General features: G+C 32.0%; 2 protein-coding genes and 1 long non-coding RNA gene across 5 annotated transcripts in view; 1 reads left to right on the forward strand and 2 right to left on the reverse strand.

Moving 5' to 3' along the window:
• Window positions 1-17,820, reverse strand: part of LOC114339548 (zinc transporter 2) — a 151,645-nt gene that overhangs the window by 100,314 nt on the left and 33,511 nt on the right. The gene's annotated exons all lie outside the window — the stretch shown is intronic.
• On the reverse strand, window positions 7,354-9,404 carry LOC126887754 (uncharacterized). The gene is made up of 3 exons (XR_007699189.1): window positions 9,285-9,404; window positions 8,792-9,088; window positions 7,354-8,379 (listed from the first exon to the last, which is right to left on the reverse strand). It is a non-coding gene; the product is annotated as an uncharacterized LOC126887754 (long non-coding RNA).
• LOC126887751 (piggyBac transposable element-derived protein 4-like) lies at window positions 9,614-11,863 on the forward strand. Its single transcript, XM_050655548.1, has 2 exons — window positions 9,614-10,161; window positions 10,223-11,863. The coding sequence occupies exons 1-2, from the start codon at window positions 9,937-9,939 to the stop codon at window positions 11,699-11,701; spliced, it is 1,704 nt and encodes a 567-aa protein (XP_050511505.1). The 5' UTR covers window positions 9,614-9,936; the 3' UTR covers window positions 11,702-11,863.

Raw genomic sequence — 17,820 nt, forward strand, 5'->3', positions numbered from 1 at the left:
GAGTGCAGTCCAGTCCCTTGAATCGCGATTTTCGGCTCTTATTGGAGCCTTCATCGGAAAGAACGTAGGCACTGTTCTCCATATTTTACCTGATTCGTATCGAGAGGTTTTCCCACCCATTGCAACTGAAGTGATGATAGTAGGTGGCTAGCGCCATCTGGCATTGAAAGACGAAGTAGTTTTCAATCCTAATAGTAAATTATTAATATTGAAAATATTAAAAATATTACTAAAAGATTTTTAAATTGAAAACTTATTGGTACACTTTCCTGGTGACACCTCCAAGACTTCTACAATTTGCAAGTCAAATGGATGCTGCAGTGAAGACGAGAGGGAAGGAATTCTACACTATGCAATTCACATCCTCCGTCTGCAGCTGGTAAAGTTCCAACGGAAAAATGCACCTAGTTACTCTACGGAGTAATACGACTATAAAATAAAAATTTATACCATTTTTATTCAGTTGCAATGCGAAGACAAAACAATCTTACTTTTCAATTAGAATACGGAGTGCAGTCCAGTCCCTTGAATCGCGATTTTCGGCTCTTATTGGAGCCTTCATCGGAAAGAACGTAGGCACTGTTCTCCATATTTTAACTGATTCGTATCGAGAGGTTTTCCCACCCATTGCAACTGAAGTGATGATAGTAGGTGGCTAGCGGCATCTGGCATTGAAAGACGAAGTAGTTTTCAATCCTAATAGTAAATTATTAATATAGGAATTCTACACTATGCAATTCACATCCTCCGTCTGCAGCTGGTAAAGTTCCAACGGAAAAATGCACCTAGTTACTCTACGGAGTAATACGACTATAAAATAAAAATGTATACCATTTTTATTCAGTTGCAATGCGAAGACAAAACAATCTTACTTTTCAATTAGAATACGGAGTGCAGTCCAGTCCCTTGAATCGCGATTTTCGGCTCTTATTGGAGCCTTCATCGGAAAGAACGTAGGCACTGTTCTCCATATTTTAACTGATTCGTATCGAGAGGTTTTCCCACCCATTGCAACTGAACTGATGATAGTAGGTGGCTAGAGCCATCTGGCATTGAAAGACGAAGTAGTTTTCAATCCTAATAGTAAATTATTAATATCATACTATTAGGATTGAAAACCTACTTCGTCTTTCAATGCCAGATGGCGCTAGCCACCTACTATCATCACTTCAGTTGCAATGGGTGGGAAAACCTCTCGATACGAATCAGTTAAAATATGGAGAACAGTGCCTACGTTCTTTCCGATGAAGGCTCCAATAAGAGCCGAAAATCGCGATTCAAGGGACTGGACTGCACTCCGTATTCTAATTGAAAAGTAAGATTGTTTTGCCTTCGCATGGCAACTGAATAAAAATGGTATACATTTTTATTTTATAATCGTATTACTCCGTAGAGTAACTAGGTGCATTTTTCCGTTGGAACTTTACCAGCTGCAGACGGAGGATGTGAATTGCATAGTGTAGAATTCCTTCCCTCTCGTCTTCACTGCAGCATCCATTTGACTTGCAAATTGTAGAAGTATTGGGGGTGTCACCAGGAAAGTGTACCAATAAGTTTTCAATTTAAAAATCTTTTAGTAATATTTTTAATATTTTCAATATTAATAATTTACTATTAGGATTGAAAACTACTTCGGCTTTCAATGCCAGATGGCGCTAGCCACCTACTATCATCACTTCAGTTGCAATGGGTGGGAAAACCTCTCGATACGAATCAGTTAAAATATGGAGAACAGTGACTACGTTCTTTCCGATGAAGGCTCCAATAAGAGCCGAAAATCGCGATTCAAGGGACTGGACTGCACTCCGTATTCTAATTGAAAAGTAAGATTGTTTTGCCTTCGCATTGCAACTGAATAAAAATGGTATACATTTTTATTTTAAATAAATTATTTAATTATTTAAGCACAATTTATGTAGTAACAAAATTTTTTTAATTTTGCTTGTACAAGACCTACACACAAAATTTTTACATAGGTATATAACCTTCACATGTTTAATTTTAGTTTTAGTTCCCAGTTTTCCACTTCTTCTTCTTCAGGTGCTATTTCTGCTACGGAGGTTGGCAATCATAATAGCTATTTTAATTTTTGAGTCAGTAGCTCTGAATAGTTGTTTTGAGCTGCATCCAAACCTCAGCCATGAAATTCGTCTTCTTCCGATGCTTCTTCTGCTATCTACCCCTCCTTGCATTATGAGTCATATGATGTCATACTTCTCGCTCCGCATCACATGTCCGAGATATTGTAGCTTTTGTCACTGCCTACGTTAATTATTTGATTGAGGTGTTGTATCTCTGATTTGTTTCCGTTGATATTGTTGTGCCCTTAGTCAGATGATCTTTTCGCAATTCTTCTGCTAACTGAAGTAGGAAGGTCTGCCCAGATATTTGACAACCAGTAACTTCCTTATACAGAATCCAAGCATTTATTCCTACCATATCTAAGATATTAAAAAATGCCTGCAACGGCCATCTTCTTGAAGCTGATTTGGTTGAGCACTGTATGGCCATCTGATCTACAACGTCTACTCCGTATTTTGTATGGTTGCAGTAGGTAATGGTTTTAGGTTTCTCCTTTTTGTCTATGCTTATTTCAAATTTGTTTGAGTATAGAGAATTCAGCGCTAGAATATTTTTGATCATTTTTCTCTGGTAGACCTGGTTTCCCTGGTTAGCTCAAGTCTTCGTGTATGAAAATTTTTGATTTGTATAATTCCATCTTTTCGTTTTTTATTGACGGAGGAATATCATTTCTTGCTCGGTTTACTGTTCCAGTACTGCTGGTAGCCTTCTTTCGTAATACTTTTTATGTATCGTGACATTTCTTCCCTTATTCATAAATGGGCCCATTAGACGGCTAATTACATGATCCCCTAGAAGTTGATTGTCTGGTCGTTGTTCATCTTTCCGTAGGTAAGGAAATCCGTGCAATAAATATTTGGACTAGACATTTGCTGTAAGCCAGAATTTGAGTCCAAACTTATCGGGTTTATACGCCATGTACTGGGTGAAGTGACATCTTGCCTTTGTGGGAAAAAGCTGTTCGTCGATAGCTTTATTTTAGCCAGCTTTAGGTGTAGCAAAATATACAATTCTCTATAAATAAGTTCCATATTGCCGACGCAAGTGTAAATTTATCTGTTGGTCATCGCTCAGATCTGGTACTTCTCCTCCGTAATAAGGACCGCATTTTTTCTAGGTGGACATCAACATATTCAACAAGTAATTACACTAAGTACCTACCTGCAAAAAAGAACTTGTAATCGTTAAATAGATGTAGCAAAGTCCTAAATTTTTAAGTTTCTAGAATAACTATGAATAAGTAGTAATACAGGGGGTCAAAAATAGAAAGCAGTCAAAATGACCGCTCTGGTGCTTCTAGTGTTAAAGGGGTGCGTTTTTGAGAAATGTGTGAATTAGTCCCTGGGCACAGGTTACATTAGGGTGAGTTATATGCACTTTTGGTACAAACATATATACATAAAAATTGTTCCTGGTTAAATTTCCTATCTAAATATCACTTTTTAAAGTCAATGATACTTTTTTTTACAAAAATATATTCAAAAGAAAAAGCACAAAGAAACCCAAAAGAAAGAAATTTTGTTTCTTGTCCCATAACTTTTGTCCACGAGGATATAGGTATAGACATTGCTTTACACAAAAAAATCTACATATTTCTTCTTTAAAATGTTGTTTAGTAGAAGTAATTAGGATTTACACTTTTCGAAATATGATTTTTCAAAGTTTGCCACTCAGCAATTTTGGGCAATTTTCCTTGTTATTTCGCAAATATTGTTCTGTAACTTTTTTCTACGTAACTTTAGGTATATGCAATGGTACACATAATAGGAATAGAAATCAATAACCTTTAAAATGGTCTACTGTATAACGTTGTACGACTTTTTTTAAAGAGATTATGGTTTTTCAAGGTTTTATACTTTTAACGATTTTTTATAATTTAATATAAAAATAAAATAATATTATGATATAATATATTATATTATATATTATATAATACGTAACATAAAAAAAATATTATTTTTTACATTTTTACGATTATTTTTGAAATTTCTCATTATAACTTTTTTTCTTCTACATTTAGGTATATATTATATTATATAATAAAAAAGCTCATTTTGTTTACTTTAAAATGGTGTATTACAAAAAATTCTAGGATTATTTTTAAATAAGATATTATTTTTCAAAATGTAATAAGTACTTGCAACGATTTTTGATTTTAGGATTATTTTGTAAATTTCTTATTATAACTTTTTTTTTCTTGTTCATGAATATACTATATATTGCTCAATAAAGAGGGCTTACTTTCTGTTCTTTAAAATGATGTCTCATCTATATTTAAATAATGGAAACCGAGTGATTCTTTGATATTTTTTTACCTGCATTATTTAAAATTATTTCTTTTACAAAAATTACATAAACATTAGTCTTAGAAAACATCACTTTAGTTAAAATTATTTAAAAGTTGACATTTAAAAAAATTTCAAAATCAAAATCCATCTCTTCGTTAGCATTAGCTTCAATATCTTCCTCTGACACTTCAGTTATCTTAGAGTTCCCACAATTAGTACCCATGCACATGCACCCTTTGCAGAATATTGAACAACTAATTCCTATCTTCCTACAACCGCAGCTTTTTATACATCCTTTGGTACATTTACATGCTATTTTTTCAAGCAAAACTTGTGGTGCAGTAGCACTGACAGTAAATATTGGAATTAATCCATATTTTGAAGTTTTCCCGGCCGAGTCAAGTAGATCCAAAGTATTACCTATAAAAAATAAGATTCAATCATAACACACAATCACATAAAAAAGTTATAATGAGAAATTTAAAAAATAATCCTAAAAACAAAAATCGTTGCCAGTACTTATTACATTTTGAAAAAGCATATCTTATTCAAAAATAATCCTAGATTTTTTTATAATACACCATTTTAAAGTAAACAGAATAAATTTTCTTTTTTATTATATAATATATACCTAAATGTAGAAAAAAAAGTTATAATGGGAAATTTAAAAAATAATCGTAAAAAATATAAAAACTCGTTAAAAGTATAAAATCTTGAAAAAGATAACCTCTTTAAAAGACGGCGCCGGCGTACAACAATATACAGTAGTGCATTTTAAAGGTAATTGATTTCTATTCCTCTTACATGTACCATTGCATATGCCTAAAGTTACGTAGAAAAAGTTACAGAACAATATTTGGGAAATAACAAGGAAAATTGCCCAAAATTGCTGTGAGTGGCGAATTTTGAAAAATCATATTTCGAAAACTGTAAATTCTAATGACCTCTACCAAACATCATTTTAAAGAGAAAATATGTAAGTTTTTTTCTGTGAAGCAATGTCTATACCTATATCCCCGTGGACAAAAGTTATGGGACAAAAAACAAAATTTCTTTATTTTGGGTTTCTTTGTGCTTTTTCTTTTGAATATATTTTTGTAAAAAAAAGTATCTTTGACTTTAAAAAGTTATATTTAGATAGGAAATTTAACCAGGAACAATTTTTATGTAGACGTATTTGTACCAAAAGTGCATAGAACTCACCCTAATGTAACCTGTGCCCAGGGACTAATTCACCCATTTCTCAAAAACGCACCCCTTTAAATGGTAGCACTCCGCGGTTTTTTCATATAAAGAGATTCATTGACCATATGAAATAATAAGACCCCGTTAACACGTTCAATGCCAATAACGCGCTGGCGCGTCGATACATGACTTTAGCTAGGTGCCGACGACGCTCTCGCGCGTTCAGACTTTCATCGATTATTATCTTGGATTATTTCACTGGCGCTACAACAGGGGAGAGATTAAATGTCCAGCAAACGACGGCACTGTTGCCAGATTTACCTTTTTCCTTTTAGCGGGAATTTTAAAATTAGTCCAATGCCACTTTGATTTTAAAAGATAGTTCTGTATTCTTAAATTTTAATATAACCTTACTTTTACAAGTAATTAGGATTATTTTATTTACATGTAAATATTGAAACAAGTATTGTACTGTGTCATAATTTAAAACTCATGTTGCAGCGTTTCGAAAAAAAAAAAAATGAAGCTCAAAAGAAATATACTTATACAGTACAAATTATTTTTTAATGGGAATGGAAATTTACGATTTCAAAGGTGAAAATGTGTTGGGATAATATAGATGGACACTTTTCTATTTTAGTATTAAGTGGTTACATAATTATTCAGAATATTAATAAAATTACTAGTAATTTGAATTAGTTTTAATATGTATTATAATAGTGTATTAATTCTCATCATGTATCTGGCTAAATAGCTAAGCGCTAAAGTCGCAAAATAAAAAAAATTGAAAAAAACATTCTTAGTGGCCTAGCACCTTTACTTTACCTGGGGGCGAGGCGAGTTAATAAATTCTATTTTCTTATTGCAGTCATTTTGTGACGGCTTATGAAGTTACATAAATGATGTCTTTAGGCTGTGAAATTTTAACTGTAGAAAGACATCTTTATGACTTGTATTTACATGATATAGGGCTTTTCACTCAGTCATTTGTTTCGAGCTTCTGTCATGTGTTGTCTAATATTAATATATCTATGTCATATGTTATTGATATTGCCAATGATACAAACCAAAGATGTATGACGTAGATATATTAATATTATGTGACACTTGACCGAAGCTTGAAACAAATGACAATCGATGAAAAGCCCTATTCAATAGGGCATTTCATTCACAGTCATTTGTTTCGAGCTTCTGTCATATAATATTAATATATCTACATCGTACGTTATTGGTATATACCAATGATACAAACCAAAGACGTATGACGTAGATACATTAATATTATGTGACTCATGACAGAAGCTCGAAACAAATGACAATCGATGAAAAGCCCTATTGGCGTCTGCATATCAGGATCCGGTAATACTATATTATTTATCTATGATCAGGATGTTGCTGGGTGTACACAAGTAAACAACACTTTTTTTATTAAAAGGTTTATTTCATTAAATCAAAACTTACATGGATACAGTTTAAATAAGATATTTTTTCTATTTAAGGCAATATAATATAAGATATATATTTTAGTATAACTCTCCTACATTAACAAGCTTTAACACATTCAGTGGCCATGACGTATGGGTAGCATCACGAAGGTTTTACGGAAGGTACTGATGACACATAAGTTATGTGAGTAGTACTGTGTAACTTAATAAATGATTTAAGTATGTGGTACCAACCAAGTGGAGCTTGTTCGAGATGGGCACCAAACATGTTAATCTGGTCATGCACAGAGACTTATACTATAATATGTTATATCTCATATTGTTCACTACAGTAGTAATGAGTGAGCCTGCATACACGAACTATAATATATTATTATGGTTCTGTGTATGCAGGCTCACTCATTACTACTGTAGTGAACAATATGAGATGTAATATTATGAGATATACCTATTATATATTATGGTATAGCTCTCCATGAGTGCCAAGTTTTAAACTTAACTGATAACTAATGGATACCCTTTTATCCAAAATTTTATGAAAATTTTGAATGGTCATATTGGTATTAATTCCACAACCCCTTCCTATAACAATAGGCTCATTGTTGGATGTTATTGCAGTAGTTCTACTGGAAATACTTACTAAAATTGTATGTATCTGCATCACTTAGAAGTCTACCCAAAAAGCTATTAATACTCTCTAAACCATCATTAATACATCTTGTATACATAATAGGATTTTTTTCAGAATCAGATATTTTATTAAGATTTACTTACCATGCCCTATCTATGTGCCAGGCACTTAACAGTCTATTAGGAGCAATACCCAGTACATTTGACGAGGCATTGTAAAAGGTGTCGCTTATACCTGATATGAAAACATTTGACTATACATATAATACCAACACAGACATGTATTTAAAAAAATTGGTAAATTAAAGTAGGTATCTTTTCTATTTGAAAATAAGAAAGCAGTACAAAATCCATTTCCAAATTCATCTTTTACTAATACTGTCAATAAGTTCAAAGTCATAGGAATTGAGCCCATGAGTTCCATCGATTGCGATAAAGGATTTACCAAACTTAATTAACATTTCCTTTTGGCACAGTATTAAGGAAAATAAGACAAAAATCATAAATGTTAAATTCAGAATGAATATCCATTAGTATGCCCTGTTGTTTGTAAAATAATATTGGACATGAGTCTGTAAGCATTCAACCCAAAAATAAACACTGGTTGCATCATCATTGTACATATACCCATCTTTCAAATCAATGCCATAAGAGAGTTTAAAATTTGTGATATCTTTTCTTGTAAGTAAATCAATTCTTTTTAATTCGCCTCCTATGCTATTATGCTATCCTGAACAGTCTGAAGTTTACTAAAAAAGTAAAATATAGGTATAGGAGAATCAAACACACTAGTTTGAAATTGTAAACTGTAGTAAATATTCATGAGTAATATTTAAAAAGTGGTTTAGTGGTAACATTCTTGTTTTAAATTATATTGTGTATATGGACGGCGGAAAGGCAGGACCTCATAACTGAAAAATTTGTATAAAATGAGTTACTTTGGTTTTCGCTTTAGAATAAGTGTATCAGCACCTATTAAACAGCTTTTAGAGCTGGGAAAGCCTTTTGGAAGCCTTCCGGAAACTTTCCCAGCTGTAATCGCTGTTTAATAGCTGCTGATACACTTATTCTAAAGCGAAAAGTGAAGTAACTCATGTTATAAAATTTTTTCAGTTACGAAGTCCTGCCTTTCCACCGTCGATATGCAAATATTGTACTTACATTTTTGAAGAAAGTCTCAAAATAAACTTTGAAGAGATATTTATCTGATTTTGGTATTTATGTAAGTGCTCTTTATCATCCTCATGCCCGTAATGTGTTTTAAAATAGTTTCAATATTTTTAGATACTATTATTCGACTAGTACACCAAATAAACATTTTGCAGGATCCTTGGGATTTTAAAGCTCTTTCTCTATCTTGTTTTGTAAAATAATTTTTTGAGGATCACATACATATACATTCATAATAAGATGTTTCATGTTCTTGTTCTCTTCCTGTGCCATCCATACAGTGCAAATCTAAAAAAACAACATAACAGGTGATTACATGGGCAGTTATACTACTTACAGCTTACTTTGTATCTAATCTATTATCTAGTATTACTCTATTATTATCTACCTACATAAAACTATCTTTGAAATCTAAATTTTTGATATCAACATCAACCTTAATACTTAAAAAATAAATAATAATGTGGAAGTTACACGTACCTACCTAAAAGTTTTTGAATTGCAATTTTATCAACTGGAAAAGACTGCAACATAATGAGTTTGAAATTATGACACAGCACAATATTTATTGTTTCAATTTACATTGTAAATAAAATAATAATAATAATCCTAATCAGTCGTAAAAGTAAGGTTAAGATTTTTAACTTGAGAAAACAGAACTGTCAAATTTAAAACCAAACTGCTATAAAATTTTAAAATTCCCGCTAAAAGGAATCTGGCAACATTGCCGTCGTTTGCTGGACATTTAATCTCTCCCCTACAACAGGGCTTTTTATATTTTAAAGGCAGGTAACTAGAGGTATCAATAATTCTCTAATTTTGTTCTTGGTTTTTCGATTTACGACTTTTTGTCCCGATAGGATGTGTATATCTGTTGGCTTTGTATTAAGTGTAAATATCAGTAATAGCACATATAATTCTGCAAATGCTTATTAATTTATCGGATTACTAACCGTGTAAAAATTAAACATTCCCAGATTTCGGTATTTCCCCTATTTTCTAGAGTCGCTAATCGTAAAGCTTGGTAATACCCGGATAATTTCGGTGTTTCCCCTAAATGTTATTTGAGTTCTTTTACATCTCCTTTGGTTATTTTATATTTGAATGGCATAGGGTAAGCATACGGAAGTGCAAAAATGAATAACACTGACGATATTTTACAAAGTGGCTCAAATTCAAATAAAAAAATAAAATTAGATATGAAAAAAAAATTAACAGAGGAAGAACTTTTGAGATTATTAGAAACAAGCGATGAAGAATTTAGTGACTTTCTTGATTCAGACAGTGAATATTTACCAGAATCTGAGGATGAAATTGAAAATACTTTACCTACAGCACTTATTGAGGATACGGAAGATACGGTATGTTACAAAATTAAATGCAAATATTAACTTTTTATTAAAACATATTATTTAATTGTAGCCTAATCTACTCGTTGATGTTGATGAAAGCGATAAATGGAAAGAAAATTTTGATGGTATGAAAAATTTTCCTTTTTTAAAACACCAAGAGTTACTAGTAGAAGTTTCCGATAATAATCCAGTTGACTTTTTTCGGATGCTACTTACAGATGAATGTTTGCAGCAAGTATGTGATGAGACAAACAGGTATGCCGAGCACATTTTCTTATCTAATGCAGGGGCGACACATTCTAGGATTTTCGATTGGAAAATTTTGACTTCCGAAGAACTGCTAGTCTTTTTAGGATTAGTTCTACACATGGGTCATATTTCGTTGCCTAGGATTGAGGATTATTGGAAAAAGAAAGATCCTCTTTTTGCTAATGCAATTTTTTCCACTTTTATGGGCCGGAACAGATTTATGGTCATAATGCGATGTTTGCATTTTAATAATAATCCAGAAGAGGGAGAACAAGTACCTGAAGACAGAATTTATAAAATTAGACCGATGATAAACTTTTTCAATAAGAGAATGGAAGAAGTTTATTATCCTGATCGTAATTTGAGCTTAGATGAGTCAATGGTATTACACAGAGGACGACTTAATTTTAGACAATACTTAAAAAACAAAAAACATAAATATGGGATTAAGTTGTATATGTTGACCGAACCAAATGGTCTAATTTTAAAATTTTTAGTTTATTCTGGAATGTTTGACGATTCAGGTGGAAAAGGACATGTTAATAAAGTGGTTTTGCACCTCTTAGAAGGGAAACTAAATGTAGGCCATTGCGTTTACATGGACAATTTTTACAACAGCTTTGATTTAGCTAAAAATTTACTTGAATTTTCCACTTACTGCACAGGAACTCTTAGAATTGACCGTAAAAATAATCCGGCAGAAGTAAGGCAAGAAAAACTTGCTAAAGGTGCAACAATTGCCCGTTGCCGAAAAGGGGTATTAGTTGGCAAATGGAAGGATAAAAGGGACGTTTACTATATAACAACAGAATGTCAAAACACTTTACAAGAAGTTACAACAAGAAGAGGTCAACATGTAATAAAACCAGAGCCTATTATCAGATATAATAAAAATATGTCTGGTATTGACCGGCAAGACCAGATGCTTGCCTATTATCCGAGTCAACGAAAAACTGTACGATGGCCAACAAAAATATTTATACATGTTATACAGATGATGGCTATAAATGCCCACATACTATACAACAAGTACTCTGGAAAAAAGATTGGTCTTTACGAATTTCGTTTACAACTCGTTAGATCCCTTTTAAAAGTTATTAATTCTGAAGCCAAACTTGTTCCAAAAGATCATTCAGTAACAAAACGAGAGGTAAAGGATGTAAAGGGAAAAGTTATGAGAAAACGCTGTAAAACTTGCAGTCAACAAAATATTCGTAAAGATACAATTTACGAATGCAGAGCCTGTCCCGATACCCCTGGATTTTGTCTGGATTGCTGTCAAATATCCCACAAAGTTTAATGTTGTTTTATTTACTTATAATTTATGTTATTTTGTATTTCTTGTTTTGTTTTGTATTAGTAAATAAATGTTCCTACTGATTTTTATCAATATTATTTACAAAACGCACCAGCGCGTCGAACGGCGTATGTATACAAATACTAGAGTCGAGCGCCACTGACGCTCTGGCGCATTCACCACCAACCCCTCTTGTTGTATATATGTGCATTTAGTTTAAAAATACTTACTTTATTCGGACTTTTCCAGAAACTAATAAATAAACGTCTTTGTATCAAAAACAGTAAGCGGCTCCTGGTGAAAGCCTACCCAGAATGGACCGGCAGTTAACGTGTTAACGTTGTAGTTCCTTTCTATAGTAGGTACATAATCAATAGCCTATTACTTGTACTCCGATTTTCAAGATTCTTGCACCAGTTTGTAGGTACATGTATTGGTATCGTTTGGTATTATTCCAGTAACACAAAAATTTTGCTTGCATTGCATTGTACGGGGGTGAATGGAAGTGTTGTATTTCCTCCTAACTTTAAAACATTCTGTGGAAAAATGGAAGGGCTGGTTTTGTTGTCCTGTCATATTATTATCCCGGTGGCATCACTAAAATTTTGTTTTTTGAATTATCCGAATATCTCTTTTCTTGTAAGCTGTACCATTTTTTGTAAATAAAAACCTGAATGACTCATAAAATAGAGGTTGGATTGATAAGATTAGAATGGCCCGCATGCAGCCAGACCTCAATCCTATTGAGTATTTATGGGATGAATTAAAAAAAGCTATTCGCCGTCATCCTAGACGTCCAGAAAATTTAGTACAGTTATGGCCCTGGTAGAGGAATATCCGGCTATTCCCCAGGCAAGGATAACACACCTTTATTCAATGCTAAACAGATTGCGAGCAGTCGTTGCTGCAAGAGGTGGACATACCCTCTATTAAATTATTTTGTTTTGCTGTTAATTTTGTTCTGTTTTGTTAATTTTAGTGTGTTTGATATTTTTAATTAAATAAACTTTCAAAGCAGTGTTTTTATTTACAGCTCTTACAAGAAAAGAGATATTCGGAAAATTCAAAAAATAAAACCTTAGTGATACCTCCAGGATAATACAAAAGGAGTATGAAACAAAATTAGCCCTCCAATTTTTGCACAGAATTTTTTAAAATTAGGAGAAAAAACAACGCTTCCATTCAACCCCGTATAAAGCCATCTAAGTAAAAAATTTTTATTGCCGGAATAATAAAATACATGTACCTACAAACTGATGCAAGAATCTTGAAAATCGGAGTACAAATCATAAAGTTATAGATTGTCAAACTTAATCAAAAATTTTGAGTGGAGGAATTTTGTGCCGGTGAGTGTATTTAACAAAATATAACTTCACAAAATAAACGCAATATAAGTTATAAATTCCAATATACACAACAAAAGCGCAATGTCGCTGTCACTGAAACTGATAAACGTCAAAATTCATAGTAAACACGGTATCATATACATGCCGTATTGTTTATCCTTGTTTAACTTATTGTGGTTTCTATGGACTAGTGGCTTAATCTTGCGATACTAGTTTCTGTGAGTTAAAAAAGAGACCTAGTATAAAAAGTAATTCGTGAATAATTTCATGCATGGGCAAAGATGGAGTGGAAGAACTATATCAATTCGGAGAACAATCCGGGACAAAGCGCATTATCATTTTTATTATACAAAATACAATGGTTCACAAAAGTTCCTAACCTTTGCTTGGGGAATATCACTAAAAAACTGTATTGCATAAAAAATAATTTTATTTTAATTTAACTCATTTGATCAATATTAAAAATACTTTTACTATTGGAACAAATAAGAATGAAAAACGAAGGAAAGAAAATGACACAAGGAAAACACTCAAAAGATAGATGAATATATATCGCAAAAGGTGGGTAAACTCATACTAGGACCAATACTTATAGCTTAAGTAAAATTATAGCTAAAAGAAAAGGTAAGCTTAAGTTTAGCTCAAACAAATAAAGCGTAAAAACATAGATCTAACATGAACTTACCGATGTATTCTCCATTGCCAATAAAAGATAAAACTGACAATATTTACATGTATTCAGTAATTTACAGTAAAGTAAATTTCTATGCATGCATTTAGTAAGCAATTATTTTTTTAGAGATAACTTCAAAAACCGAATTCAAATAAAGGTTTATTAAAAATAGTAGAGAGAATTTTGTTATAATTAACGGGAAATGTAGGGTAAACTAAAAATAAAACATTAACATTTTTATGTACTTTTATATAGTCTAAAGGCTAAGGCCACAAGGGCGATAATTTACGGCGCCGTAAGAGCAGTAAACCTGACGAGGCATTGGTTGACTAACTCCTATTTCACCTACAATTGGTGGAGGAGTTAGTCAACCAATGGGTTTACTGCTCTTACGGCGCCGTAAATTACCGCCCGTGTGGCCTTTCGCTATGAGACGATTAGAGGTCGACCTGCACCGATCAGTTTAACCTTCGGACAACCACTTGGACCCCAGTGCATGTTTTTATTTAATAAATTCAGAAATATTTTCAATTTTAAACTCATTATTTTTTTATTTGACTTTAATATCATTCTAGATACCCTCATATTTTGTAATAAAAAAAATTCCCTATATTTTACGAAAAAAAAAATTTTTTCTAAATTTGGGGTCAAAGACGAACTTACTTGGCCTTCCATTTTCCAATTTTATATTAAGTAAATACCGTCTATTATGTGGAATTGTATGTAAAAAAGATTTCAATATGTATTGAAAAAATATTGTTTGTTAAACCTGTGGGGACGTAATTAGTGTATATTTTAAAATTTCTTTATAGCTCGATCAGGGAACACAAAATTTTACGAGAACCTCCAAAAAAATAAGGGAAGGATGAAAATTTGGGAATAGGTAGTTGAAATTGTCTATTATTATATAAGAAAACGTTTACAATTCTACATCCGCTTCATTTTACAAAAATTGGGAAATACGGAAAAAACGTTTTTTAGTTTTAAGTCAATACTTTTCGAGTTATTTGCGAGTAAATATGTTCATTTTTAACAAAAAAAAAACATGTTGTTGGGTGGTTTTTCGCAGATAACGCAAAAAGAAATATTCTAGCGAAAAAAATATTCTTAGTAAAAATATAGCTAAAGATAAAACCCATAACTAAATTAAAATTCATGGTGACGTTTCAATTATTACTTTAATCATCGTCAGAATAATAAGCTTCTTGAGCGGATGCTTTTAAATAATTTAAGGACCGATTGTTCAATTGGAGATTATCTTCAGATTAAAAATAATTTTCAATTAAACTTAATATTGCGTTGTTCAATGCAAGTTTAACACTTAACCATCTGTTAACTAGAGATTATCTTAATCGCTCAAAAACGAAGGATTAACGGTGTTAACTAAAGATTTGTAACCTTACTTTCTGGTTTTAAATGAAATATTTTCAAGAAAATTACAAATTGGAACAACCATAGTTATTGCACTAGCTAGATATGTATGTATTTTGAATTGTTCTTTCTATAAATTTTCAGTCGTAGATAAGATTTCCAGTAATAATGCAGTAATGATCTATTACAATTTCGTGTCTCTAATAATAATGGTTATTTCTCTTTTATTTTGATGACAGAGATATGACAGAGGACGAATATTTCTTAGCTGTTTTTAATATAATTTTTTTGTCTAAAAAAATGTGTTTCTTAAAAAATTTATGTCAGTACAAAAATAAATTAGATCTCTCAGTGTATAGGTACTTATGCTTTCTACAAATTTATGCATGATAATTATTAATTATTTATAAATACATATTTCCAGAAGTTTCGCTTTTTTCATTATGTGTAAAAATCAGGTAAAAACAAATTGGAAAAACTTTTAATGAAATTTTTGTGAAGGAACAGGAATATTTTTATAAGCTAAAAAATTAACATTACTATTTAAACATGTTTTTCTACAACCGTGTTAAAAATGCAATTTTTAGCTCTCCATACGAGCGTTAAAAATGCTACTTAAGGCACTAGTGCTTTAAAATTTTTATGGCACTGCAGTTCGTATTGACCGTATAGACCGTGTATGAGTTTTTAAATCACACATTTTAACTTTTAACTCATGGTAGTTGTAATTTTAATTTTGTATGTATATTAGACACTTATTATTCAATTGTGACAATTTGCTGTAAGTGTGTTGTTTACAATTTTTTTAATAAAAGATATTTTGAATTTGAATTTGAATTTTGATGCAATGTCAAAAAAATATAAAAATGGAATATCAGTCAAGCTCAAGTAAAATTTTTTGTAGATATTGTCCTGTAATTACGCTTGTAGAAAAAATATTGTATGATATGCGTGTTACAAAATAAAAATTTTAAGGCACTCATGTGAATTGCAGAACTCGCTTCGCAAATTCTGCAAACTTTCACATGCGTGCCTTAAATGTGTACTTTTAACACTTATATACTTATATCATAAATAACTATTTTTTACGCAAAGTTAGCACTTGTACTTTTAATACTTTCTTCCATTTTATTTATTTTTTTTTTTTTTTATTTACATTAACGTGCTCGGCAACTATGGCCACTCGCACGGGACGATTACAAACAAGATTACAAGAGGTATAATTAAAGAGCATTAACAAGTTATGTCATAAAAAAAAATTAAAGTTTATGATACAATGATATTTTTTTTAAAAACTGAAGAACTCTGTCTAACTGGTTGGTATCACTTAGAATGTCACATAGCTGCGGTTTTAGTTTGAGCTGTTGTCTTACTACACTGAACTGATGACATTCGGTAATAATGTGGTTCACGGTAAGTTGGCACTGGCATGTTAAACAGATAGGCCGGATATCTGATGACATCAGGAAGCCGTGAGTAAGTTTGGTGTGGCCTATACGGATTCTTCTTATATTTCTAAGGTCTTGTCTAGAGAGTCCTGTGGGGCCAGTGTAAAGTGGCTTATATACTGAGGGCTGGATTGCACGTAAAGATGTATTTAAGGAACTCCAGTGGGTTTGCCATAATCTCCATGTGAATCTGTACGCTTCTGTTTTCAAATCTTTACAAATTTGGATGTGGGTTGTTGACGTGGTATCTGTTGAAGCCGTTTTAGCATGATGATCTGCAAGTTCATTGCCAGGTATACCAATGTGAGACGGAATCCATATAAATGTAATCTTAGTGTTTAAGGTAGAAAGGTGGTAGTAACAATGATGGATATTTTGGACAAGAGGATGATCGGTAAAAATATGTTTAATAATGTAAATTAAAATCTCTGTCAGTAGTAGTTGACATGTACTAAACACTACATGTCAAAAATCATTAACTTTATAACACAGAACACATTTTTATGTACAATTTTCATGATAAAGTTTGTTTCAAGTCGTTAATTAATAACTGGCAACGTTGTCGCCGCCTCAGTACTCGGGTTTAATAAATCCGAAAGTTAACTAACATTGAACAACTTCTTAAAAAATAATCTTTAGATTACATTTAATTAAAGTTTACTTAATCCATGAGTTAACTACTGATTGAACAACTGGCCCTTAAAGGAACAAACATAATTAATGAAAACGTAAAAAATGACATTGACAATCATTGGGTTAAGTTAATAATTTCAAACACGCCATGTCTTGTTGCGTGTTTAAGGGTGGCTTCAAAAGAAATATGGATAATGCCTCCTTGATGCTGAGATCTGTTGGAGAACTTGCATTATTATTATTGTTGGAGAACTATTAGTCGTAAGGACTTCTCAATCATTGGTCATGCAAGTTCTCCAACAGAACTCAGCATCAAGGAGGCATTATCCATATTTCTTTTGAAGCCACCCTTAAACACGCAACAAGACATGGCGTGTTTGAAATTATTAACTTAACCCAATGATTGTCAATGTCATTTTTTACGTTTTCATTAATTATGTTTGTTCCTTTAAAATTATTTAAAAGCATCCGCTCAAGAAGCTTATTATTCTGACGATGATTAAAGTAATAATTGAAACGTCACCATGAATTTTAAAAATAAAGCTTATAAAAAATTTAAAAAAATGGTGTACGCTTGAGGTCTGCAGACCCAGTAGAAGCAGAGTTGTAGCTAATCAAAAGAAGGTTCTTCTTCGTCAAATTACAAATCGA

The sequence above is a fragment of the Diabrotica virgifera genome, chromosome 7 (genome assembly GCF_917563875.1).
Source record: "Diabrotica virgifera virgifera chromosome 7, PGI_DIABVI_V3a".
NCBI lineage: Eukaryota > Metazoa > Arthropoda > Insecta > Coleoptera > Chrysomelidae > Diabrotica > Diabrotica virgifera.

Bases quoted from the DNA above. Each gene is read 5' to 3' on its own strand.
- LOC126887751 (XM_050655548.1), top strand. From the start codon at position 9,937: ATGAATAACACTGACGATATTTTACAAAGTGGCTCAAATTCAAATAAA. The intron at 10,162-10,222 runs GTATGTTACAAA...ATTTAATTGTAG, and splicing joins TTGAGGATACGGAAGATACG to CCTAATCTACTCGTTGATGT.